The 19,259-nt window shown below is 47.4% G+C and overlaps 1 protein-coding gene across 6 annotated transcripts; it reads right to left on the reverse strand.

Moving 5' to 3' along the window:
- Positions 1–580: 580 nt before the first annotated feature.
- LOC310641775 (mitochondrial import inner membrane translocase subunit Tim23) lies at positions 581–19,129 on the reverse strand. 6 transcript variants are annotated; one of them, XR_014492773.1, is made up of 8 exons: positions 18,755–19,127; positions 16,007–16,065; positions 14,626–14,719; positions 13,941–14,025; positions 10,099–10,157; positions 7,184–7,294; positions 2,495–2,632; positions 581–988 (listed from the first exon to the last, which is right to left on the reverse strand). XR_014492773.1 is itself a non-coding variant. In XM_083365033.1 (8 exons), exons 1-7 carry the CDS (start codon positions 18,861–18,863, stop codon positions 1,602–1,604), a joined length of 627 nt encoding a protein of 208 aa, XP_083221159.1. In that variant the 5' UTR covers positions 18,864–19,129; the 3' UTR covers positions 581–988; positions 1,571–1,601. The 6 variants fall into 6 exon arrangements, 3 of the variants coding, with proteins under 3 accessions (XP_083221159.1, XP_083221158.1, XP_083221160.1); XM_083365033.1 differs by lacking the exon at positions 2,495–2,632 and adding an exon at positions 1,571–1,711 and having other exon boundaries at positions 18,755–19,129; XR_014492774.1 differs by lacking the exon at positions 581–988 and adding an exon at positions 1,585–1,711.
- Between the last annotated feature and the right edge of the window lie 130 nt (positions 19,130–19,259).

A 19,259-nucleotide genomic window follows, 5' to 3' on the forward strand; every position in this document is an offset into this window, starting at 1 on the left:
TGCGGCTCTCCGTTGTGCTTTTCGGCACAAGCTTATTAAGAAAGGGTAATGCTGAAAGTTGTTATTCCTAACTGTGACGCTCAACAATACAACAGAGCTCTTCTAGAATTGCTTTAGGAGACCAAGAGCTACAAGAGGAGAAATCTACAATGGCCAGGCATTTTCAACCCATTTTGAAAGAACTTTAGTTCAAAGAAATCGTAAGAAAACTCTCTCTATCCTCTAGAAACTGACTTAAGGATCGTTTCTCGAGTCAAACATTTGTTCTTAAAACATGCACTGCAAACATTTTGTGTTTTTATTACTAAGGACTCTCAAAAAACGACCAGAACTTATTTTCAGCTCGGCGCCCAGAACGTTATCCGTCAAAAAACACTAGACGTGACTTGCAAAGCATTTCAGCAAAAGGAAAGCGGTACACACCTCGACGCACCTCCCAGTTTTGTGTGATGCGCTGCTACCGCCACGTCTCCCTTGCTCTGAGGAAATCGGTTCACTACCTCCTTTGAACGCCGATCGCGTCGTCGTAGGTGGTTGGCTTTTAAAAACGTCGGTGCGACAAGCAGAACTTAATAAAGCGTTTTCCAGCACATACATTTTATTACAGTCAAATCAAGCAATGGTCTCGGTGTACAAACTGAGGCAAAAAAAGCGAACATGCTTGTGGAGACGAGATCTTCATTTGTGCAGGTCAAATGGCGCCGTCCGCCACCCGTTGCCCTGAAGGATGCGGAATGCTCCAGAGCCCAGCGAGAATCAGCGGCCTTGAGTGGGGTATGTGTGTGTGTGTGTGTGTGTCCGCTAGGTACTATAACGAAGGGGTCCAGTCTGATTGCGCTGCACGGGTTAAGAGGCTTCGTCCTCCGCTCCGCTCAAAGCGACTGCCGTTGCACAGAGCCCCTCATGTGCTCCCAGTTGTTGTACAGCGCATAGAGACCTGTGAGCATCAGTCCTGCAACGCCACCTCTGGCTATCCCACGCAATCCACCTGCAAGGAAACAAAACATCAGTAAGCAGACATCTGCCAGCATTGGTAGGTTCCAATAGTGGGCCTTCACCCAGGCAAGGCACACAAGCACATCTGCAAAGTCTATACAAGAAGCTGGTGTGTGTGTGTGTGTGTGTGTGGGGAACATCTCAGTATATGCAGGGCAGGGGTAGGCAACCTTGGCTCTTTTGTGACTCGTGGACTTCAACTCCCAGAATTCCTGAGCCAGCCACGCTGAGGGGAAAGGGAGAGGTTTCTAAGCTGGGCCACGCTGGCTCAGGAATTCTGGGAGTTGAAGTCCACGAGTCATGAAGGGGCCAAAGTTTCCCCCATGCTGGCTCAGGAATTCTGGGAGTTGAAGTCCACGAGTCATGAAGGGGCCATAGTTCCCCCATGCTGGCTCAGGAATTCTGGGAGTTGAAGTTCACGAGTCATGAAGGGGGACACAGTTCCCTCATGCTGGCTCAGGAATTCTGGGAGTTGAAGTCTACGAGTCATGAAGGGGCCAAAGGTCCCCCCATGCTGGCTCAGGAATTCTGGGAGTTGAACTCCACGAGTCATAAAAGAGCCCAGGTTGCCTACCCCTGATGTAGGGGCAAGCAGTTTTTTCTTGCTACACCCTTCCTTTCGCAGTCTTCCAGGGAGAAAATCGGGGCTCTCCTTTGGAACTCTTAACAATTTCTTTCTTCCAAATCAGCTGAGAGACTTGTGGTTGGTCCTGATCTGGCTCCACCAAAGAAAAAAACTTTTTTTAAAAAAACACACTTACAAGGCTGATTTTGCAAATCTTAAATTTTAGTACTGAAGCTCTATTAGCAAAGCTCTAGTTGGGTCTATGGAAGGGTGGACATGAGTTCAGGACCTGGCTCCCCAGTTAGTGCATTGCCATCTGCATATTATGCATCATTAAAAGAGTGACACTGATCTCTAATTGCCTAAATTATAACCGAAGAGTGTCACAAACCTATAAAAAGTGGGGGTGGGGATCCCTGCATAGGACACTATTCTTGTAATGGAAAAAAGCTGCCCAGAGTTGTTTGCCACAAGACGGGTGGGCAAATAAATTCCAATACGTAAATAGTTAAAATAAAATACGATGTAATAGGGACAATGCATGTCAGGACCTACAGCGGCTATAATAAAAGGCACTTTGAAGCAGGACGAGGCAGGAAATACATCATCTGTTTTCACATCAAACACAATTAAAAAAAATTTTGCCCAATAAGGAGAGTTAGAATCTGAAGGGAGTGTGCACTGGAGAGCTTTCCGGAAAAAATAAAAGAGCAGAAAAGTTGAACCCAACAAATTGCCGGCAATCAATATTAGAACGGTGAAACCTAAAAACACCAAGCCAAGATCCACAGCCGCGCAGCTTAAGTCGGGTGTCTTGAATTTGCCCTGAAACGCATTAAAAGTCTCTTAATTTTGGCTAAACTTGCGTTCGATGAGTTGGGAATTTCCAGACGCCACTCATGACTTTTTACCCTTCTTTTTTTTTTTTTTCACCTCTGCCTGCTAAGCGATAGGCTTCAGCAGTTCTCCACCCCTGCAATCAGCATTCTGGTTGGGCGAGATTAGCAGTCAACTCCCCTGAGCCTCACAAAGTGGGCGTCCGCCGTCATCTCTCTTGCACACATACGCAAGCTTAGTAAAAAAAAAAAAAGAAAAAGAAAAAAGAAAAAAGAAAAAGAAAAAAGAAAAGAAAAAAGGGTTTACCCTGACAGCAATATCTGAAAATAAGACTTTTCTGCCTGACTCCTGATCAGCGGAAGCGTAAGCGCGCACCTTTGCTGCGGCGCCTACTCAAATCGGAAGATCTTGCAAACTCTGGAGTAGGGCGTCTCCAAACGTGGCAACTTCTAAGGCCTTGTGGGCTTCAACTCCCCCCAGGCACAAGTCTCGAAAGCTGCCAAGTTTGCGTGCTGTAGCGTCTACCTGTCTGCCTTCTGCGGGAACGGGAAGCGAATCTACCTGCACGGGGTGGCACGTGTGAATTTCCCACCTCTTGGGAAAGAGCAGGGGCCCACAACAGATAAGTGGATCGGTAAGCCACGGCTGTTTACGCAGATGTTTACAAAGAAGTGATGAGGTCGGTAAAGGCGACTTCTGACTCAACTGATCAAATGCCTTTCACTTTCCTTACCGTGGGCCTCCAGATCCCAGCAACGGAGGAGCTGCCTGACTCCATTAATACAGGTTGTCCCAAGTCCAACCGATTGGAGGCTGTCATTATCCTTCCCCCTTTATAAAAGAAATAAAATAAGGAGAGGCCGGGAGACTGTGCTGGATCGGCCAAGGTGTCATCCTTAGGACCCAGAATCTAAGGGGGTATGATGGCTTGATGGTCGCTTAAAGTGTGTCAGTGTCCGAAGAGTTCTTCAGGAGCCATTGCTGGTATAACCAAACACCTGGGTGCAAATATTCTTGTGATGTTCCTAGGATTGTGATTTAGAGTGCACACCTCTTAGGGCCACCAGCAGCCCAATGCTTAAGATTCTGAAACACAATCGATCCCAAAGTGCCATTTAAGCATAAGCCAGCTGCGATAAACTAGGCCAATGTGGCAAGCCTTGCAAAACATGCTGTAAGCATAACCAATAAAAACACACAACACAGTTCCATGAGATAATGTGCTCGCGTGTCTGAACAAGTATCCGGGTAGTACTAATGCCTAAGGTGACTACTGCCTGGGATTTTACAAACTCCCCTTATGGTAACAGGCATTTTCCTCAGGCAATTTTAAGCTCCCACTCTTACAAGTCGAAACCTCTACACAAAAAATGAGGTGACTACAGAACTGCTTTGAAAGAACGCTCATTGGGGAAAGGGGAACTCCGTTATTCCTGACCATCTGTTAAATGTAGAAGCATGTCATGTCTATACCACACTCTAGGTTGTTCACTCCAAGATCACCGCAGATGGGGACTGCAGCCAAGAAATTAAAAGACGCTTGCTCCTGGGGAGGAAAGCCGTGGCAAATCTAGACAGCACACTAAAAAGCAGAGACATCACCCTGCCAACAAAAGTGCGTATAGTCAAGGCTATGGTCTTCCCAGTTGCAATGTATGGCAGTGAAAGCTGGACCATAAGAAAGGCTGAGCGCCAAAGAATGGAGGCCTTTGAACTCTGGTGCTGGAGAAGACTCCTGCGAGTCCCTTGGACTGGAAGGCGATCAAACCGGTCAGTCCTAGAGATCAACCCTGACTGCTCTTTGGTAGGCCAGATCCTGAAGTTGAAACTCAAATCCTTTGGCCACCTAATGAGAAGGAAGGACTCGCTGGAGAAGAGCCTCATGCTGGGAAAGGTTGAGGGCAAGAGAAGAAGGGGACGACAGAGAAGGAGGTGGCTGGATGGAGTCACTGAAGCAGTAGGCCTGAGCTTAAATGGACTCCAGAAGATGGTAGAGGACAGGAAGGCCTGGAGGAACGTTGTCCATAGGGTCGCGATGGGTCGGACACAACTTCGCAGCTAACAACAAATAACACGTGGTGTGTGTTGTTTCAAGGGGTGTCCAGAAAGAAATTTGGCCTGTTGCATCCAATCTCCCTTGAATGTTAAGCTGAAGAGGGCAAGGCATCAGCAGCCTAGCCACGGGATTTAAAATACACAGTAACTGCAAATCTGCTACGTTTTTAACTTCTAGAAAATGTTAGAAATTAAAAGTATCCTAATTGGCATTAGCGCCTTCTCTTAATCAATCAAAGGCACATGCCTTACACCAGAGAAACGCCACCTGTGTATGCTTCCGAAACCCGTGCCGACCGGGTCTGTTTCGTTCGGCACATTTGCAAGGAAGCCGAGTTCTGCGTAGGCTGTGTCGGCCGTCTCCAGAACGGAGACGGGGACTGGCAGACCTGGAGGCAGGGCTGTTTATCTTCCAGCAGCGTAACACTATCAAAGACACGGAAGGGCCAAGACAGCTGACTACCACTGGAAAGGAGGCCAGAACAAGAGGGGAAAAAAGTCTTCTTCCGCTCGTAGGAAAAAAAATAAATGTTCTGCCTTGTGTTCAGAGCCCCAAGCAGATTAAATCCGAGAGCCCCTTTTCATAACGCAAGTCGTAATGCAAGAAAAAAAAAAGGGCTTTATTGGACTGGCAACTTATTGATAACTCGTTGTTGTTGTTAGTTGTGAAGTCGTGTCCGACCTATCGCGACCCCATGGACAATGTTCCTCCAGGCCTTCCTGTCCTCTACCCTCTTCTGGAGTCCATTTAGGCTCACGCCCACTGCTTCAGTGACTGATAACTCTAGATCCGTGGTGGCGAACCTATGGCACGCGTGCCACACGTGGCACGTAGAGCCCTCTCTGTGGGCACGTGCACTGTTGCCCCAGTCCTAGGCCTTCAGCTGGGTTTTATAAAACCTTTTCGCTTTAGGCCTCCGCCGCTGTGTGCAAAACAAAAAAAAAAGTTCAATGAATCAATTTCAATGTCTCACGGGGAAAACAAAATCTCACAAAGTTGGAATTGATTGATTGAACTTTTTAGTCCCACCCAGTCTGCCGTTACCACCGCAGCCACGCCCACCCAATTGGCCACACCCACCCAATTGGCCACACCCACCTGGCACCCGATGATACATAAGTGGGTTTTGGGTTGCAGTTTGGGCACTTGGTCTCTAAAAGGTTCGCTATCACTGCTCTAGATGTTATCAAAATGAACCAAAAACTAACATATTTTCTCCTGTTTGTGTATGTGTATGTGTGTATATACATACACACACACACACACACACACACACAAAGTAGCCCTTGACAGTTCATTTAAGGACCGTCCAAAGTTACAACGGCGTTGAAAAAAAGTGACCTAAGACCATTTTTTTCATGCTTATGACCGTCGCAGGAACCCCACGGTCAATTTTGTGATCAAAATTCAGGCGCTTGGAAGCTGACTCGTATTTATGACGGTTGCGGTGTCCTGGGGTCTTGTGACTGGGTTTTGCAACCACCTGGCAAGCAAAGCCAACGGGCAAGACAGATTGACTCTGCAGCTGTGTGACTAACCACTGCACTGCTTCACTTAGCAACGGTGGCAAGAAAACTCATTTAAGGAATGTCTCACTTAGCAAACATCAATTTTGGGCTAGCCTGTTTTCACAGGTTGAGGACCACCTGCCTATTAATCCGGATATTTAACGTTTATGATACTTTTCTTTCGAACAACCCATTAAGTGACAAGTTTGCAGACCCGGAGGCAACGTTTTATCGAATGAACTCTGTTAGCAGAAGGGGTGGCCAGTATTGGGTGTCACTCTGGGGACAGGTAAAATCAAGATTGAATGTTAACTTTTACCTTTAAGCAAACAGAACCAGTGGCTTTATTGCATCCAATAACGTCTGACTTGAGGCTGAATGGAAGAGGGGGCTAGGAAAGCTCTACTAGGCAGAAGTTCAGGCAAATAAAAAGGTGGATTGATTTGTTTTTTTTTTCCCCTGCAGCCTTCGAAGTGCTGAAGTCTGTAAACCAAATGAACAGCCGATTTTCCTTCGTTTTTTGTTCTCCCTTCTTCCTGGGAGGTGCTTGCCGGAAAACCCTTACTGGGCAGTCAGCAGGTTCAAAGGTAAGGTGGATTTTAGCCATCCGACAATATAATAACGAAGGCTCCTTATCTATAGCTAGAGAAGGAATAAAGAACAGCGCCCTGTGCAGGCGATACGTCTCATCCAGCTCTTACAGGCAGTCCTTCACTTACAACAGTTCATTTAATGACCGTTCAGTCACAACGGCACGGTAAAGTGACTAAGGACCGTTTTCACACGGTAGCGTCCCCCGTGGCCATGTGATCAAAAGCCAGACGCACAGCAACCGACACGTACTTATGACGGTTGCTGTGTCCCGGGGCTGCGCGATCGCTTTTCGCAACCTTCTGGCCAAGCAGAGTCAACGGGGAAGACTGGACAGCCGTTTTGTCTGAAATGGTATAGGGTTTCCCGCCTGAGCAGGGGGTTGGACTAGATGACCTCCAAGGTCCCTTCCAACTTTATTGTATTATTATCAACAACCCCGTGACTGACTCCCCAACTGCAGGGATTAACAACCGGGGCAGGGAAAGGCCGGCAAATGAGGACAAAACGAGACATTAACAAACGCCTCGCTTAACAACGGAAACTTGGGGCTCGACGTTGGTCGTCGAGCCGAGGACAACCCGCGTTCTCAAAAACGGCAGGGGACCGAAGTCCCTTTTGCTCCCATACCTGTACTTTTATACAACATCCCTGTCATGGTCCCGGCTGCCACCGTGTTGAGATCGTCTTCTGCCCCTCGCGTTTTCTCAATGATGACGCCAAACGCACTATACAGCAGCGCTGGGGGGGTGGGGAAATCAAAATCGATAAAGGAGCAATTAAAATGTCCACCCAAGAAGCAGGACACAGCCACAGAGCGCCAGCCCTTCCCCCCCCCCCAGCACCAGAGTTGTTGTTTTTCTCCGCCCCCAAGGCTGGCTTGGAAAAAGGCCATTTCTAATCCCCACCCTCCTCACAAGATCTCGTGAACGCAGGCCCACCGGCGGCGGTTGTGAAACTGGAGCCGCGCTCCCGTCGGGATTTCAGCTCGAGGGATGGCAGGCCCTGGCTCGAGCTGCAGGGAGGGTGGCTGCCTTTCTCCAGGTCGTCCTTGACTTACAACGGTTCGTTTCGTGACTTGTCTGAAGCTACAGCAGCACAGAAAAGGCGACTGACGACCGTTCTTTTGTAACCGTCGCGACCCGTATTTAAGTTCCGGGCTCGTGACATTCCCCTTTTGCGACCTTCTGACCGACAAAAGTCAACGGAGAAACTAGGTTTGCTTAAAACGACCACGTCACTCGCTTTTAACAACTGCAGCGATTTACTTCCACCACTGTGGCGAGAAAGGTCGTAAAACGGGGCGAAACTCACACGCCTGTCTCGCTTAGCCACAGAAATCTTTGGCCCAACGATGCTCGTAGGTCAAGGGCTACCTGGGATTCGATCAACCACCCTGTTCCTGCGTGCTTAAGCACCATCCTCACCACCACCCGGGGGAAAATGTAGGAATGGACAACTCCCAACGTCCTCTTGAAACTATTGCTCTGGATTTGGAAAGGGGAGCGAGCCCAGGATCAGAGACTCGCAAAAGGGAACGACAGGCCCATCTTTCTTAAGCCACACAGGGCCATGCAGAATTGTGTTTCGGAAGTGGGATTAGATTCAAAAGGGTGTGTTTTTTTTTCTCCACCCTCGGGAAACAAAACTGTGCCCAGCGTGCCAGAAACCTCGGGTGTGCCTCAGTCAGGAATCAGAATCCCTATCGCTCACTCGTAAGCAGTTACCATTTTCCTCTCTCTTGTTTTTAATAGCGGTAGACAGTTCAATGTTACCGGATCGCAAAAGAAGCACTCAAAGTGGTGCTTGGTCCTGCTGGTGGTGGAGGGAGGCCCCTCACGCAACCAGATCAGACCCATGGCAGACCTGATCAGGGGTTGCTACTGTCTATGGCGGCGCAGGGGTTAGAATGCCATATTGCAGGCTGACTCTGCCCGCCGCCAGGAGTTCAATCCTGACCGGCTCAAGGTTGACTCAAGGCTTCCAAGGTCGGTCAAATGAGGACCCCGATTGTTGGGGGGGGGGCAAGATGTCGACTCTGTAAACCGCTTAGAGAGGGCTGTTTGAAGCGGCATGTAAGTCTAAGTGCTAAGTGCAGGGGTTAGAATGCCATATTGCAGGCTGACTCTGCCCGCTGCCAGGAGTTCGATCCTGACCGGCTCAAGGTTGACTCAAGCCTTCCAAGGTCGGTCAAATGAGGAGCCCGATTGTTGGGGGGGAGGGGCAAGATGCCGACTTTGTAAACTGCTTAGAGAGGGCTGTTTGAAGCGGCGTGTAAGTCTAAGTGCTAAGTGCAGGGGTTAGAATGCCATATTGCAGGCTGACTCTGCCCGCTGTCAGGAGTTCGATCCTGACCAGCTCCAGGTTGACTCAAGCTTTCGAAGGTCGGTCAAATGAGGACCCCAATTGTTGGGGGGAGGGGCAAGATGCCGACTCTGTAAACCGCTTAGAGAGGGCTGTTTGAAGCGGCGTGTAAGTCTAAGTGCTATTGCGACTGTCAAGCGAACCCTTCCTACCGCAATTCATGTTAGACTCGAAGTCGCTCTACCCACAACCCAGATCTAATGATAGAAACCTGAAGAGTTGGCTCTCTTTCTAGCTTTCACCTCTTGAAACAAAACATTTATCAAGTTGTCACAAGATGGTAAGGACTAATCTGGGGAATGTGCAGCTGCAGGTTAGCCAGTGTGAGTCATAAAAAAAGGAATTTTTCTCATCTTCGCCTCTTGTCAGGCAATCTACGAGCCCACTCAATCCATGCTATTTGCACAAAAGCAGGTCGGGGCAAAAGATCGGGAACACAGAGAAATATTACACAAGGAAAAACCAACACAGCTGTGAAGCATCTGTTAATGTATCACCGGTCTGATTGCCCTCTGAACCCAATCATCTTTGAGCCTTATGTCCTGTTTTCCAGGGTTGCAATCTAGAACTGCCCCGTAGATAGGAGGCTGCAGGGCACACTGGCCCTCTAAATGTTCCAATAAGCAGCGTAATGACCAACAGCTTCAATCCTTCAATTTGGATTGACAGCAGTGTGCTAGCAGTCCTCTGCTTACAGCCATTTGTTTGGTGACTCTTCAAAGTTGCAACAGCACTTTTTTTTTAAAAAAAAAGGGGAACGTAAGACCGTTGCGGCACCTCACGATCATGTGGTCAAAATTTGGGCGCTTGGCAAGTGGTACGTATTTTACAAGAGCTGCAGCATCCTGAGCTCATGCAATCCCCATTTGTGATCTTCCCTAGCCATTGTCAATGGGGAATGCAAGATCCACTTAAACAACTGCAGGACTCACTTAATAAGCATAGCAGAAAAGGTTGTGCAATAGGATGCAAGCCATTTAAACACCGCCTTGCTTAGCAATGGAAATTCTGGTCCTGATTTGTTGTCCTAAGTCAAGGATGCTATCATGTTATTCAGTTGGCTGGTAAGACTTGTCATGCAGTTCAGCTGGATCTTAAAATTTCCTTCTAGCATCCTAGATTTTTTTTTTTTTGAAAAATGGGAATTTTGTAGATTTAGTTTGTGAAACAAGCACACTTACCTAGAGATCCAAGAGTGTTTGCCCATAATGCTCCTTGCCGTGTCACCATATTTAAAACCCTTCAAGAAAGGAGCAAGATGTTTAGTGTGATGCCCAAATAATAGGTCAGCCAATTTAACATTGTCTGCCAACACCCTATCTTATATAACTTGTTTTACATTAGGCAATGATAATTAAAAGGATGAGCCAACCCTTCCCACGAAAAGGAACTTGTGTGTTACACAAAAATTTCCATGTAATTTTACTCTGTAAGACATGGATTAGCAACAGTGATTTACTGCCAACACGTTTAGCTAACTTTAAGGCAGCTGGCATTGTCAAGTAAATTTGGAACTTTTGTGTAAATCCAATTCGGCACTACCCAATCAATCGGTGGCCAATTTTTATTTTGTTATTTTTTTAAAAAAAATCACTTTCATAATTAGCATTTACTGCAGCACAATCAATACAAACAGCAATTCTTTCAACCATAAACAGTTTAAATCAAGTAGCGAAGATCCTGGAGACTATCTGACAAGAAAAATGATCGTGTACATGAAAAACAAAGCAGGTTCCTAGTAGATCCTTACTTAAGAATCTCTCTAGCTTCTAATTTTTCAATTCTGGAGAAAAGCACTAGGCATCAACATGTTATTAAAACTTTTCTCCGTAAACATGCTGGTTAAATGTATTTAGCATTCCTTCTTGAGAGAGGCTGAATCATGTTTCCAGATAAGGTAACCCATAACAGAGTCTCCTGGGAATGAAAGTTAAGGCCATTAGACCATTGTTTGATCCAGCTAGCAAAAGGTAACACAGTACATCCCCAAAAGAGACTAACTCTCTACGTTTCCACCATTGTAGGGACTTGGCTGGTGGAAGACTTTGTTCCCAGCTACTTTATAGAACAGAACAGTGGAGTGGTCACATCTATTTTATTACCAGGTATTCCTCCTGACACCTGCTCATCATGCTGAGGCAATGACAGACAGAATTCAAACAGAAACCAACTATGACTTAATATGAAATGAACAGGAGTAAAGTCCAAGTCTCCACTGTTGTAAAATGAGCTTGCCAAGAAATCTACTCTGACATTTTGATGTGCCTACAGGGCAGTAAATTTAAACATCACACCAAGGAGATACACTGTTGTAGCAATACTTGACCAAGCTAGGGCAGGGGTCCCCAACTTGTGGGCTGCGGCCCGGTAGCGGGTCGAGGCCTGTTGGGCACCTGGCAGGTGCTCACAATGTGTGCGCGCACACTGCCCCATCACGCTAGCGACACGGGTGCAAAAAAAAAAGGACGCTGTGCCTTGGAGCGCAAAAATGAACTGCCACAACGCCACAGGGCGCAAAAGTGGGACGCCACTGCGCAAGAAGGGGGCAGGGCCAGTATCATGTGTGTGCTATCCCTTGCGGCCATTGCTCTCGCGCACGTGTGTAAAATGCTTCCCCCTCCCTTGGTGACCTCTGAGCTAGGCCATCCATAAAAGGTAAAGGTTCCCCCACACATGCGTGCTAGTCGTTTTTGACTCTAGGGGCCGGTGCTCATCTCCGTTTCAAAGCCGAAGAGCCAGCGCTTGTCCAAGGACATCTCCGTGGTCATGTGGCCGGCGTGACTAGACGCCAAAGGCGCACGGAACGCTGTTCCCTTCCCACCGCAGTGGTCCCTATTTTTCTACTTGCATTTTGACGTGCTTTAGAACCGCTAGGTTGGCAGAAGCTGGGACGAGTAACAGGCGCTCACTCTGCTACGCGGCACTCGGGATTCGACCCGCCAAACTGCCGACCTTCTGATCGACAAGCTCAGCGTCCTAACCCACTGAGCCACTGCGTCCCCTTAGGGCATCCATATAGAAGCGCAAACCTGCTGGCGAACATGGCTTCCACTTGGCTTAAGGCAGGCTTTTACGAACTTTAAGATGTTATGACACCCCCTCCCTCGAATAATGGTGCTGATGGTGATGAAAATAGTGAACGTGCAGGGTTTTTTTTTAAAAAAAACCTAGCAGGTCAGCAAAGTGTTGAGTTTGGTGCTAATCCTCTTTTCCTTGGTATATAGGACACCTGGTTCCCCCCCGCCCCAACTTTCTCCAACAGGAGCTTCTCTGAAGGTGCTCCACTCTCTACCTCTCTGCTTCTCCATCTTTTTGCCCCCCCTCCCCGAATTTGTAATCCTCCATAAATTTTCTCACAGCCCATCCCTGCTTGCAGAATGAAGCAACATTGCAAGAAATGACCTTTACTCTCTCCTCTTCCTAGAAATCCACCAAGGCTAGTTGAGGTTTGGCACCATCTGCTGGTTCGAATCGTTTCATTTTCATTTGACCATTTTTTTTCAGTCTAAAATGTCTGCCAGATGCACCTATTTATTTAGACGCTGGTTTTTTTTTGTTCCCCTCACCTGAGCAGAAAATGCAAAAAACGTGCCCTCTCTAGCCTATGCAACTGCCGTTCCAAAATAAACTGAGAACAATGATACAATTGACATGCCACCAGTGCTTTTTTTGTAAAAGAAAAAGGTGCCGGAACTCACACATGTCATACAACCCACCTTGCCTACCCTACAAGGTTCCATCCAAAAAAGGTGCCGGAACTCCGTTCTGAGCGTTCTATGAGAAAAAAAGCCCTGAATGCCACCATCCTGACTCGGGTCTTCCCACAAAAATCCACCTCAGCCCTCAGTTTTACGGAAAGCTCAATATTTTAACACCGGGAGCCACCCACTCAGAAGCAGCATCTATTTTTTTTTTTTTAAAGCAGCTGTTGGAAACAGGTCAACAACAAAACGCAGACTTGTAGAGCCTGTTTGGAAAGCGCTTGGATTTTTCAACTAAGAAACAAAACATCTAGAAAATTAAGGGACTATCAATAGCAATAGACATCATTGTAAGGTTACAAGGGACGCGGTGGCTCAGTGGGTTAGGATGCTGAGCTTGTCGATCAGAGGGTCGGCAGTTTGGCGGGTCGAATCCCGAGTGCCGCGTAACAGAGTGAGCGCCTGTTACCCGTCCCAGCTTCTGCCAACCTAGCAGTTTGAAAGCACGTAAAAATGCAAGTAGAAAAATAGGGACCACTACGGTGGGAAGGTAACAGCGTTCCGTGCGCCTTTGGCATCTAGTCATGCCGGCCACATGACCACGGAGACGTCCTCGGACAAGCGCTGGCTCTTCGGCTTTGAAACAGAGATGAGCACTGGCCCCTAGAGTCGGAAACGACTAGCACGCATTGTAACCTTTTTAAGGTTACAAGAGAATAACTATTATTACTAATTAACCAGCCAAAATACCCTCAAATTGTTATGAAACCTATTGTGTTAAAAGTGAAGTTATTTACTGGGCTGTATGGGTCAGGGGTCCCAACCCCCCTGCACGTGGCATGCCAGAACAAGGGAAGCCCCATCCGTGGGAAGCAGCCAGTATGCAAAACCACAGTTGTTCCGGTCCGTAGAAAAACCTCTGTTCAAGGAACTGGTCCCTGGTGCCCAAAAAGTTGGGGGCCGCTGGTCTAAGGCATTACAAGAGTGTAAGTCTACTCTTTTTTTTTCTAATTTAGGCTGAGCTTTTTTCAAGGGGAATGATGAGATTTTTTATCTCTATCAAATAATAAGTTCATCCCAAACTTCAGACTTTTTTTTTTAGCAGAAGAGGGAGAAATTGTTTAGGGAATCATTCATATTTTACATACAGCTCCAATAACCTTAATTTGCCTCAACATCCTGGCCCTCAGTGACACAACCAGCAAACTGGATCAGAGATTAAGCAAACCTGCGATACCAACATTGGTCGCACATCAAGAATAGCTTTGCATTCTCCAAATAGGGAAGAAAGTAAACGGCCTCTAATGAAATCAAATACTTACTGTACGTTCCGAGGTTTGGACCAAGCCATGTTTTGTGTCTCTTTCAAACCTAGTCTCAAGCCATTTAATGCCCCAAAAGCAGCTCCTGGTCAGATAAATCAGAACAGAATATGCGTAAAAAAAGATTATTCATCTCATGCTTATATTGAAAACCAAGCAATTGTCCTCCAACAATACTTTCCATGACATTCAAGAAGCCTCCTTGACAGAGATTAAAATTTAATTATTAAAAGGGGTATATTTATTTCTTGCCCAACCCTATCTCAAACTGCTATCGTCTCCAAAACGGTGACGACACAGGTCACAAGTACTTGTATCTTCCAATAACGTACCACTGTTGAAAATGGCGTGAATTAAGATGGCTGCCTTCCCACTGGACCTGAGCATCAATCCACAGAATTATAGTTGCGGGAAAATATTTCGCTACGTATTCTGAGCAGGGCGCACCTTGTTAATATGCTGCCTTTTTTTGAGCCTGTTTAGTGATCCCAGGTTTGTACTACTACTTGTAAGGATCCATCCAGTCTCAAACTGGGCTTTCATCCTTTAATATACGCCAAATTCAGCAACTTTACCTGCCCAAAGGGAATTCTGAAGAATTGGCTGTTTATTTCTCTCTATATATATTCTACTGAATCGAAACATCAATCCAGCATCATGATATCAATAGAAAAGGATGACCCACCTGTAATACAACATCCGCCAATTGTAAAGAATGCCAGTTCAAACCTGCCCCTGGTTTTGCTAGCTCCGGTAGGCAAAATGAATTCATCGGTATCCTGAAACAAAAATTAATCCTTTACCGCGATACCCGCCTTTGAATTCCTTAGTTTCATGAAAAGAAGCCCCGTGATACTCATTGTATTAGAGCGTTTATGGGAAACTGTTAAATTCTCCGTCCACCCAGTAAATAAAATAGAAGGGAAAAGAGTCCACCCGTTTTCCTTTTGAATTACTTGTTACTGAGCCCTGCAAAAGGGAACAATTGTATTTGTACAGGGCAAATAAATGTTATCTTCATTAGCCAGCATCCAGTGAGAAACTGTAATACATTCTTAATCGAGTGTTAGCTACGATCGACATGGCTGATGTAATAAACTGTACTAACACTGTTGCATAATACTCTTTGTTTTAATGCCACCCCATAGCTGTGTATGCTTTCAGACTAGCGCTGACCAGGAGGTTATCTGCTCAACACACTCTCAACAAAGCACAATACTGTTAACGCTGGTGTCAGTTACCTCCAGAACGGAGAAAATGACAGACAGCTAAACACACAGTACCTTTCTCTCCCAGCAGTGTAACACTGTCAAAGACACAGTTCTGACAAGACAGCTGACCACCGCTGGAATTTAGGAACAAAATATATTCAGAATCACCAACTCTGAGATTAGGGCCCTTTCTGTAGATGGGGTGGCAGAAAAAAAAAAGAAGAACCTTTCGCTGAGGTTGTTCTCTCTCTAAAAAAATAAAAACGGATCATGAAAGTATGTCTTAATATTTCCTTCCTAAATGATATAAAGCAAAGAAGAAGAAAAAAAATCTGATTTTTTTTTTCCAAATTCAAAAAATGGGGCCCAGCTACGTAACTTTTCATTTGGCAGTTGGGGAAAAAGGAAGATGCAAATACATCCGAATAAGAGTGAAAATAAATTTGCACCATAACAACTTAGGTTACACAGATTTGCGTGACGTATTTAAAAATGTAAGGTAGTGTTTATTCGTGACGGGGTAATCCATTTTGTTTCTTGCTTGACTTTATTTTCACACATTCCCAAATACTTTGTGGGAGAAATGTTATTTCCGCCTGAAGTCAGCCAGATGTTTTCAAGAAGTCCTCTGGTTGGAGAATTAAAGGAAACAGTTCCTGACCACAAACAGCTGTGCTCACCTAACTGCGGAGTCTTTATGTACAACGTTTTCAGGTACCTATTTTAATCTTATTCAAAACCACATCAATATTGTACATCAAGTAACTTGTACAATCACAAACTCAGTGCATTTTTGAATGCTGATTCACAAACAGGCACACATCAATACACAGACAGCAATCATGGAGGTCTCACCTGTATAAGATATCTAGGGTCAACGTTTAAATAAGGGGACAAGGGATTCATTCCAGTCACTGAAAGGAAAAAAACAACAAGGTTTCAAGTTGGAAAGTATGACAACCTAGCGTAAAAGACAACTCAAAGAAAGCTTGACTTAGAACCATTCATTTAATGACTTTGAATGTTTGAAGAGCACAAAGAAAAGCGACTTACAATTGCACTACTGTCACAATATCCCAAGGTCACATGATCAAAACTTGGGCGCTCGGCAACTGGCATGTGTTTACAACGGTTGCCGCATCCCAGGGTCATGCCATCACCATCTGCCATGATCCCAGCCAGTTTCCAACAAGGAAAGTGAATGGGAGAAGTCATGTTCACTTAACGACTACACAGTTCAGTCAACAGGGGCAAAAAAAGTCGTAAAATTAGGTGCAATCCACTTCACGCCAGCCCTGATTAGCAATGGAGTCTGGTTGGAGTGGCGGTCATAAGCTGAGGACTATATCTGTACTCTCAAATGTAGACTTGAGTTTCTAAGTGTGCTTCAATTGAAATCGGGTATGAGGGACAGGAAGGAGCAGATCAGATTCAAAAGATCTGCAAACGGGTTTCCTTTAATAGGAATATGCAAACATCAATGATCAGCTGTCAGTCCATTAAAAATAGATATGAATTTAGGGGCATATATGTATGTTCATGACGCGGTGGCTCAGTGGATTAGGACGCTGAGCTTGTCGATCAGAAGGTCGGCAGTTAGGCGGGTCGAATCCCGAGTGCCGCGTAACAGAGTGAGCGCCTGTTACTCGTCCCAGCTTCTGCCAACCTAGCAGTTCGAAAGCACGTAAAAATGCAAGTAGAAAAATAGGGACCGCTACGGTGGGAAGGTAACAGCGTTCCGTGCACCTTTGGCGTCTAGTCATGCCGGCCACATGACCACGGAGACGTCCTCGGACAAGCGCTGGCTCTTCGGCTTTGAAACGGAGATGAGCACCGGCCCCTAGAGTCGGAAACGACTAGCACACATGTGCGGGGGAACCTTTACCTTTACCTTTATGTATGTTCATAATATTGAGGATTTTTTTTTCTGATCAGCTTCCGGTTTCTACCTTAATTATGTCCTTACTGATTAAGATTTTTTTGGGGGGGGAGCGTATCAACTAGCTGTGTTCCTGAATCTCTGCTTGCCAGCCTTTAAGTTTGAGTAACAGTTTGGATGAATCCGAAAACCAGGCACATATATTACCTTTAACCAAGGCCGGACAAAATGTCCTAGAATAAATCACCTACAAATTGTATCAAGCAATTCAACATCTGTATGAAACCTCATTCTCCAGGGTTAAGTTAAAATTTCAGAGAAAGGAACCACTACCGCATTCAGTTTACCAAATTACCGTGCAGCGATGCTCGCCTTGCTATAGGGAAGCCTAAAAGCTGGACACATCACATCCAGCAAGAAAACGGGTACAAGTTTTCAGGCAAGTTACTCCACGCCACGTGTTCTCCGGATAGCTTCAAACGTTTTATCACCCATCCCAATAAGGCAAACCCAATAAATCAATGAAGGATGGCTAGAGGATTTCGGGATTTGTAGCCCGAGCCCAGCGGACAAGACTGGCTAGGATGTCCAGATTCAGGAGAGAGATGGGCCTGGATGAGAGACCACCAGGAGATCCCAAAGGGCTATAGGCTAGCCTGGCACAACCGGGGGAGGGGGGGAATAAAGGCAATCCGAAGGTGTGGGGAGGAGGGGACTTTTCCCAAATGAATTCAAGGAAGGGCAACGTCAGGATGTGGAAGCCCTGAAGGAGGCTGGACTAGAGGACCTCCAAGGTCCCTTCCAGCTCTATTCTAACTCTAGATTCAGATCAGGGTTTGAGATATCCTGTTTCCCCCCCCAAATGAGACCCAATCGGGTGTCTGTGCGATGAGCACATGCTGCGTAATGGACCTTGAACCCCTCCTTCACCTCCTCAAAGGCCCCTTCCCAGGGGTAGGCAACCTTGGCTCTTTTATGACTCGTGAACTTCAACTCCCAGAATTCCTCAGCCAGCATGGGGGAACTACGGCCCCCTTCTTGACTCGTGGACTTCAACTCCCAGAATTCCTGAGCCAGCGTGGGGGAACTATGGCCCCTTCATGACTCGTAGACTTCAACTCCCAGAATTCCTCAGCCAGCGTGGGGGAACTATGGCTGCATGACTCGTGGACTTCAACTCCCAGAATTCCTCAGCCAGCATGGGGGAACTATGGCCCCTTCATGATTCGTGGACTTCAACTCCCAGAATTCCTGAGCCTGCATGGGGGAACTATGGCCCCTTCCTGACTTGTGGACTTCAACTCCCAGAATTCCTCAGCCAGCATGGGGGAACAATGGCCCCTTCCTGACTTGTGGACTTCAACTCCCAGAATTCCTGAGCCGGCGTGGCTCAGCTTGGAAACCTCTCCCTTTTCTCCTCAGCATGGCTGGCTCAGGAATTCTGGGAGTCGAAGTCCAGGAGTCCTCAAAGAGCCGAGGTTGCCTTAATCCAAGGTCCCAGGGCAGGAGCCGGCCTTTCCCCGCTTCATCCATCAGATCCCCTTCAAAGCAACCACCACAAGAACCCGCCCGGCTAAAGGGGGGGGGGAGAAATCCCCTTTTGGCCCCCGAAGCCGAAAGGACGGAATCTCTTCCCCAACAACAACCCCCCCCGCCGCCCCCTCTCCATCCCTCCCCCTCCCCAAACTCGGCCCGCCCGGCCTAACCACGCGAGGCCCGCTTACGAGGGACGCCGGCCAGGTCCGCGTGGGAGTAGCCCGGCCCCGCGACTCCCCCGGCGCCGAAGAGGCCGGCGAATCCGGAGCTCTTCGTGTTCCCGGCGCCTCCTTCCATGGCTGGCTGGCTGGCTAGCTGGCGGCGGCGGAGCTAGGCCGCCCTGGCTCTTCTTCCTTCGCTTTGCTCTTTCTTCTTTTCCCTCAGCGCCTCGTTGCTCTCGGCGCCGCCCCTTCCGGCGCCGCCACCGGAAGCTCCTCTGGCCGCCGCCAGGACGACCTCTAAAAAAACCAGCCCTGGGAAAGCCGCCGCGCGCCAGCCCGGGGAGGGAGCGCGTGACGTCATCCGATCGCGACGCCTCCTTCCTTCGCTTTCCTCTTTCTTCTTTTCCCTCAGCGCCTCGTTGCTCTCGGCGCCGCCCCTTCCGGCGCCGCCACCGGAAGCTCCTCTGGCCGCCGCCAGGACGACCTCTAAAAAAAACCAGCCCTGGGAAAGCCGCGGCGCGCCAGCTGGGGG

Source organism: Vipera ursinii, assembly GCF_947247035.1.
Source record: "Vipera ursinii genome assembly, chromosome: 5".
Taxonomy (NCBI): domain Eukaryota; kingdom Metazoa; phylum Chordata; class Lepidosauria; order Squamata; family Viperidae; genus Vipera; species Vipera ursinii.

What these genes read in the sequence shown, in the direction of transcription:
- LOC310641775 (XM_083365032.1), bottom strand. Translation starts at nt 18,863, where the DNA reads ATGGAAGGAGGCGCCGGGAACACGAAGAGCTCCGGATTCGCCGGCCTC. An exon ending in TGGCGGATGTTGTATTACAG is followed by an intron (nt 14,026 to 14,625) that starts GTGGGTCATCCT and finishes TTATCTGACCAG; the next exon opens with GAGCTGCTTTTGGGGCATTA. An exon ending in AAACACTCTTGGATCTCTAG is followed by an intron (nt 7,295 to 10,098) that starts GTAAGTGTGCTT and finishes CCACCCCCCCAG; the next exon opens with CGCTGCTGTATAGTGCGTTT.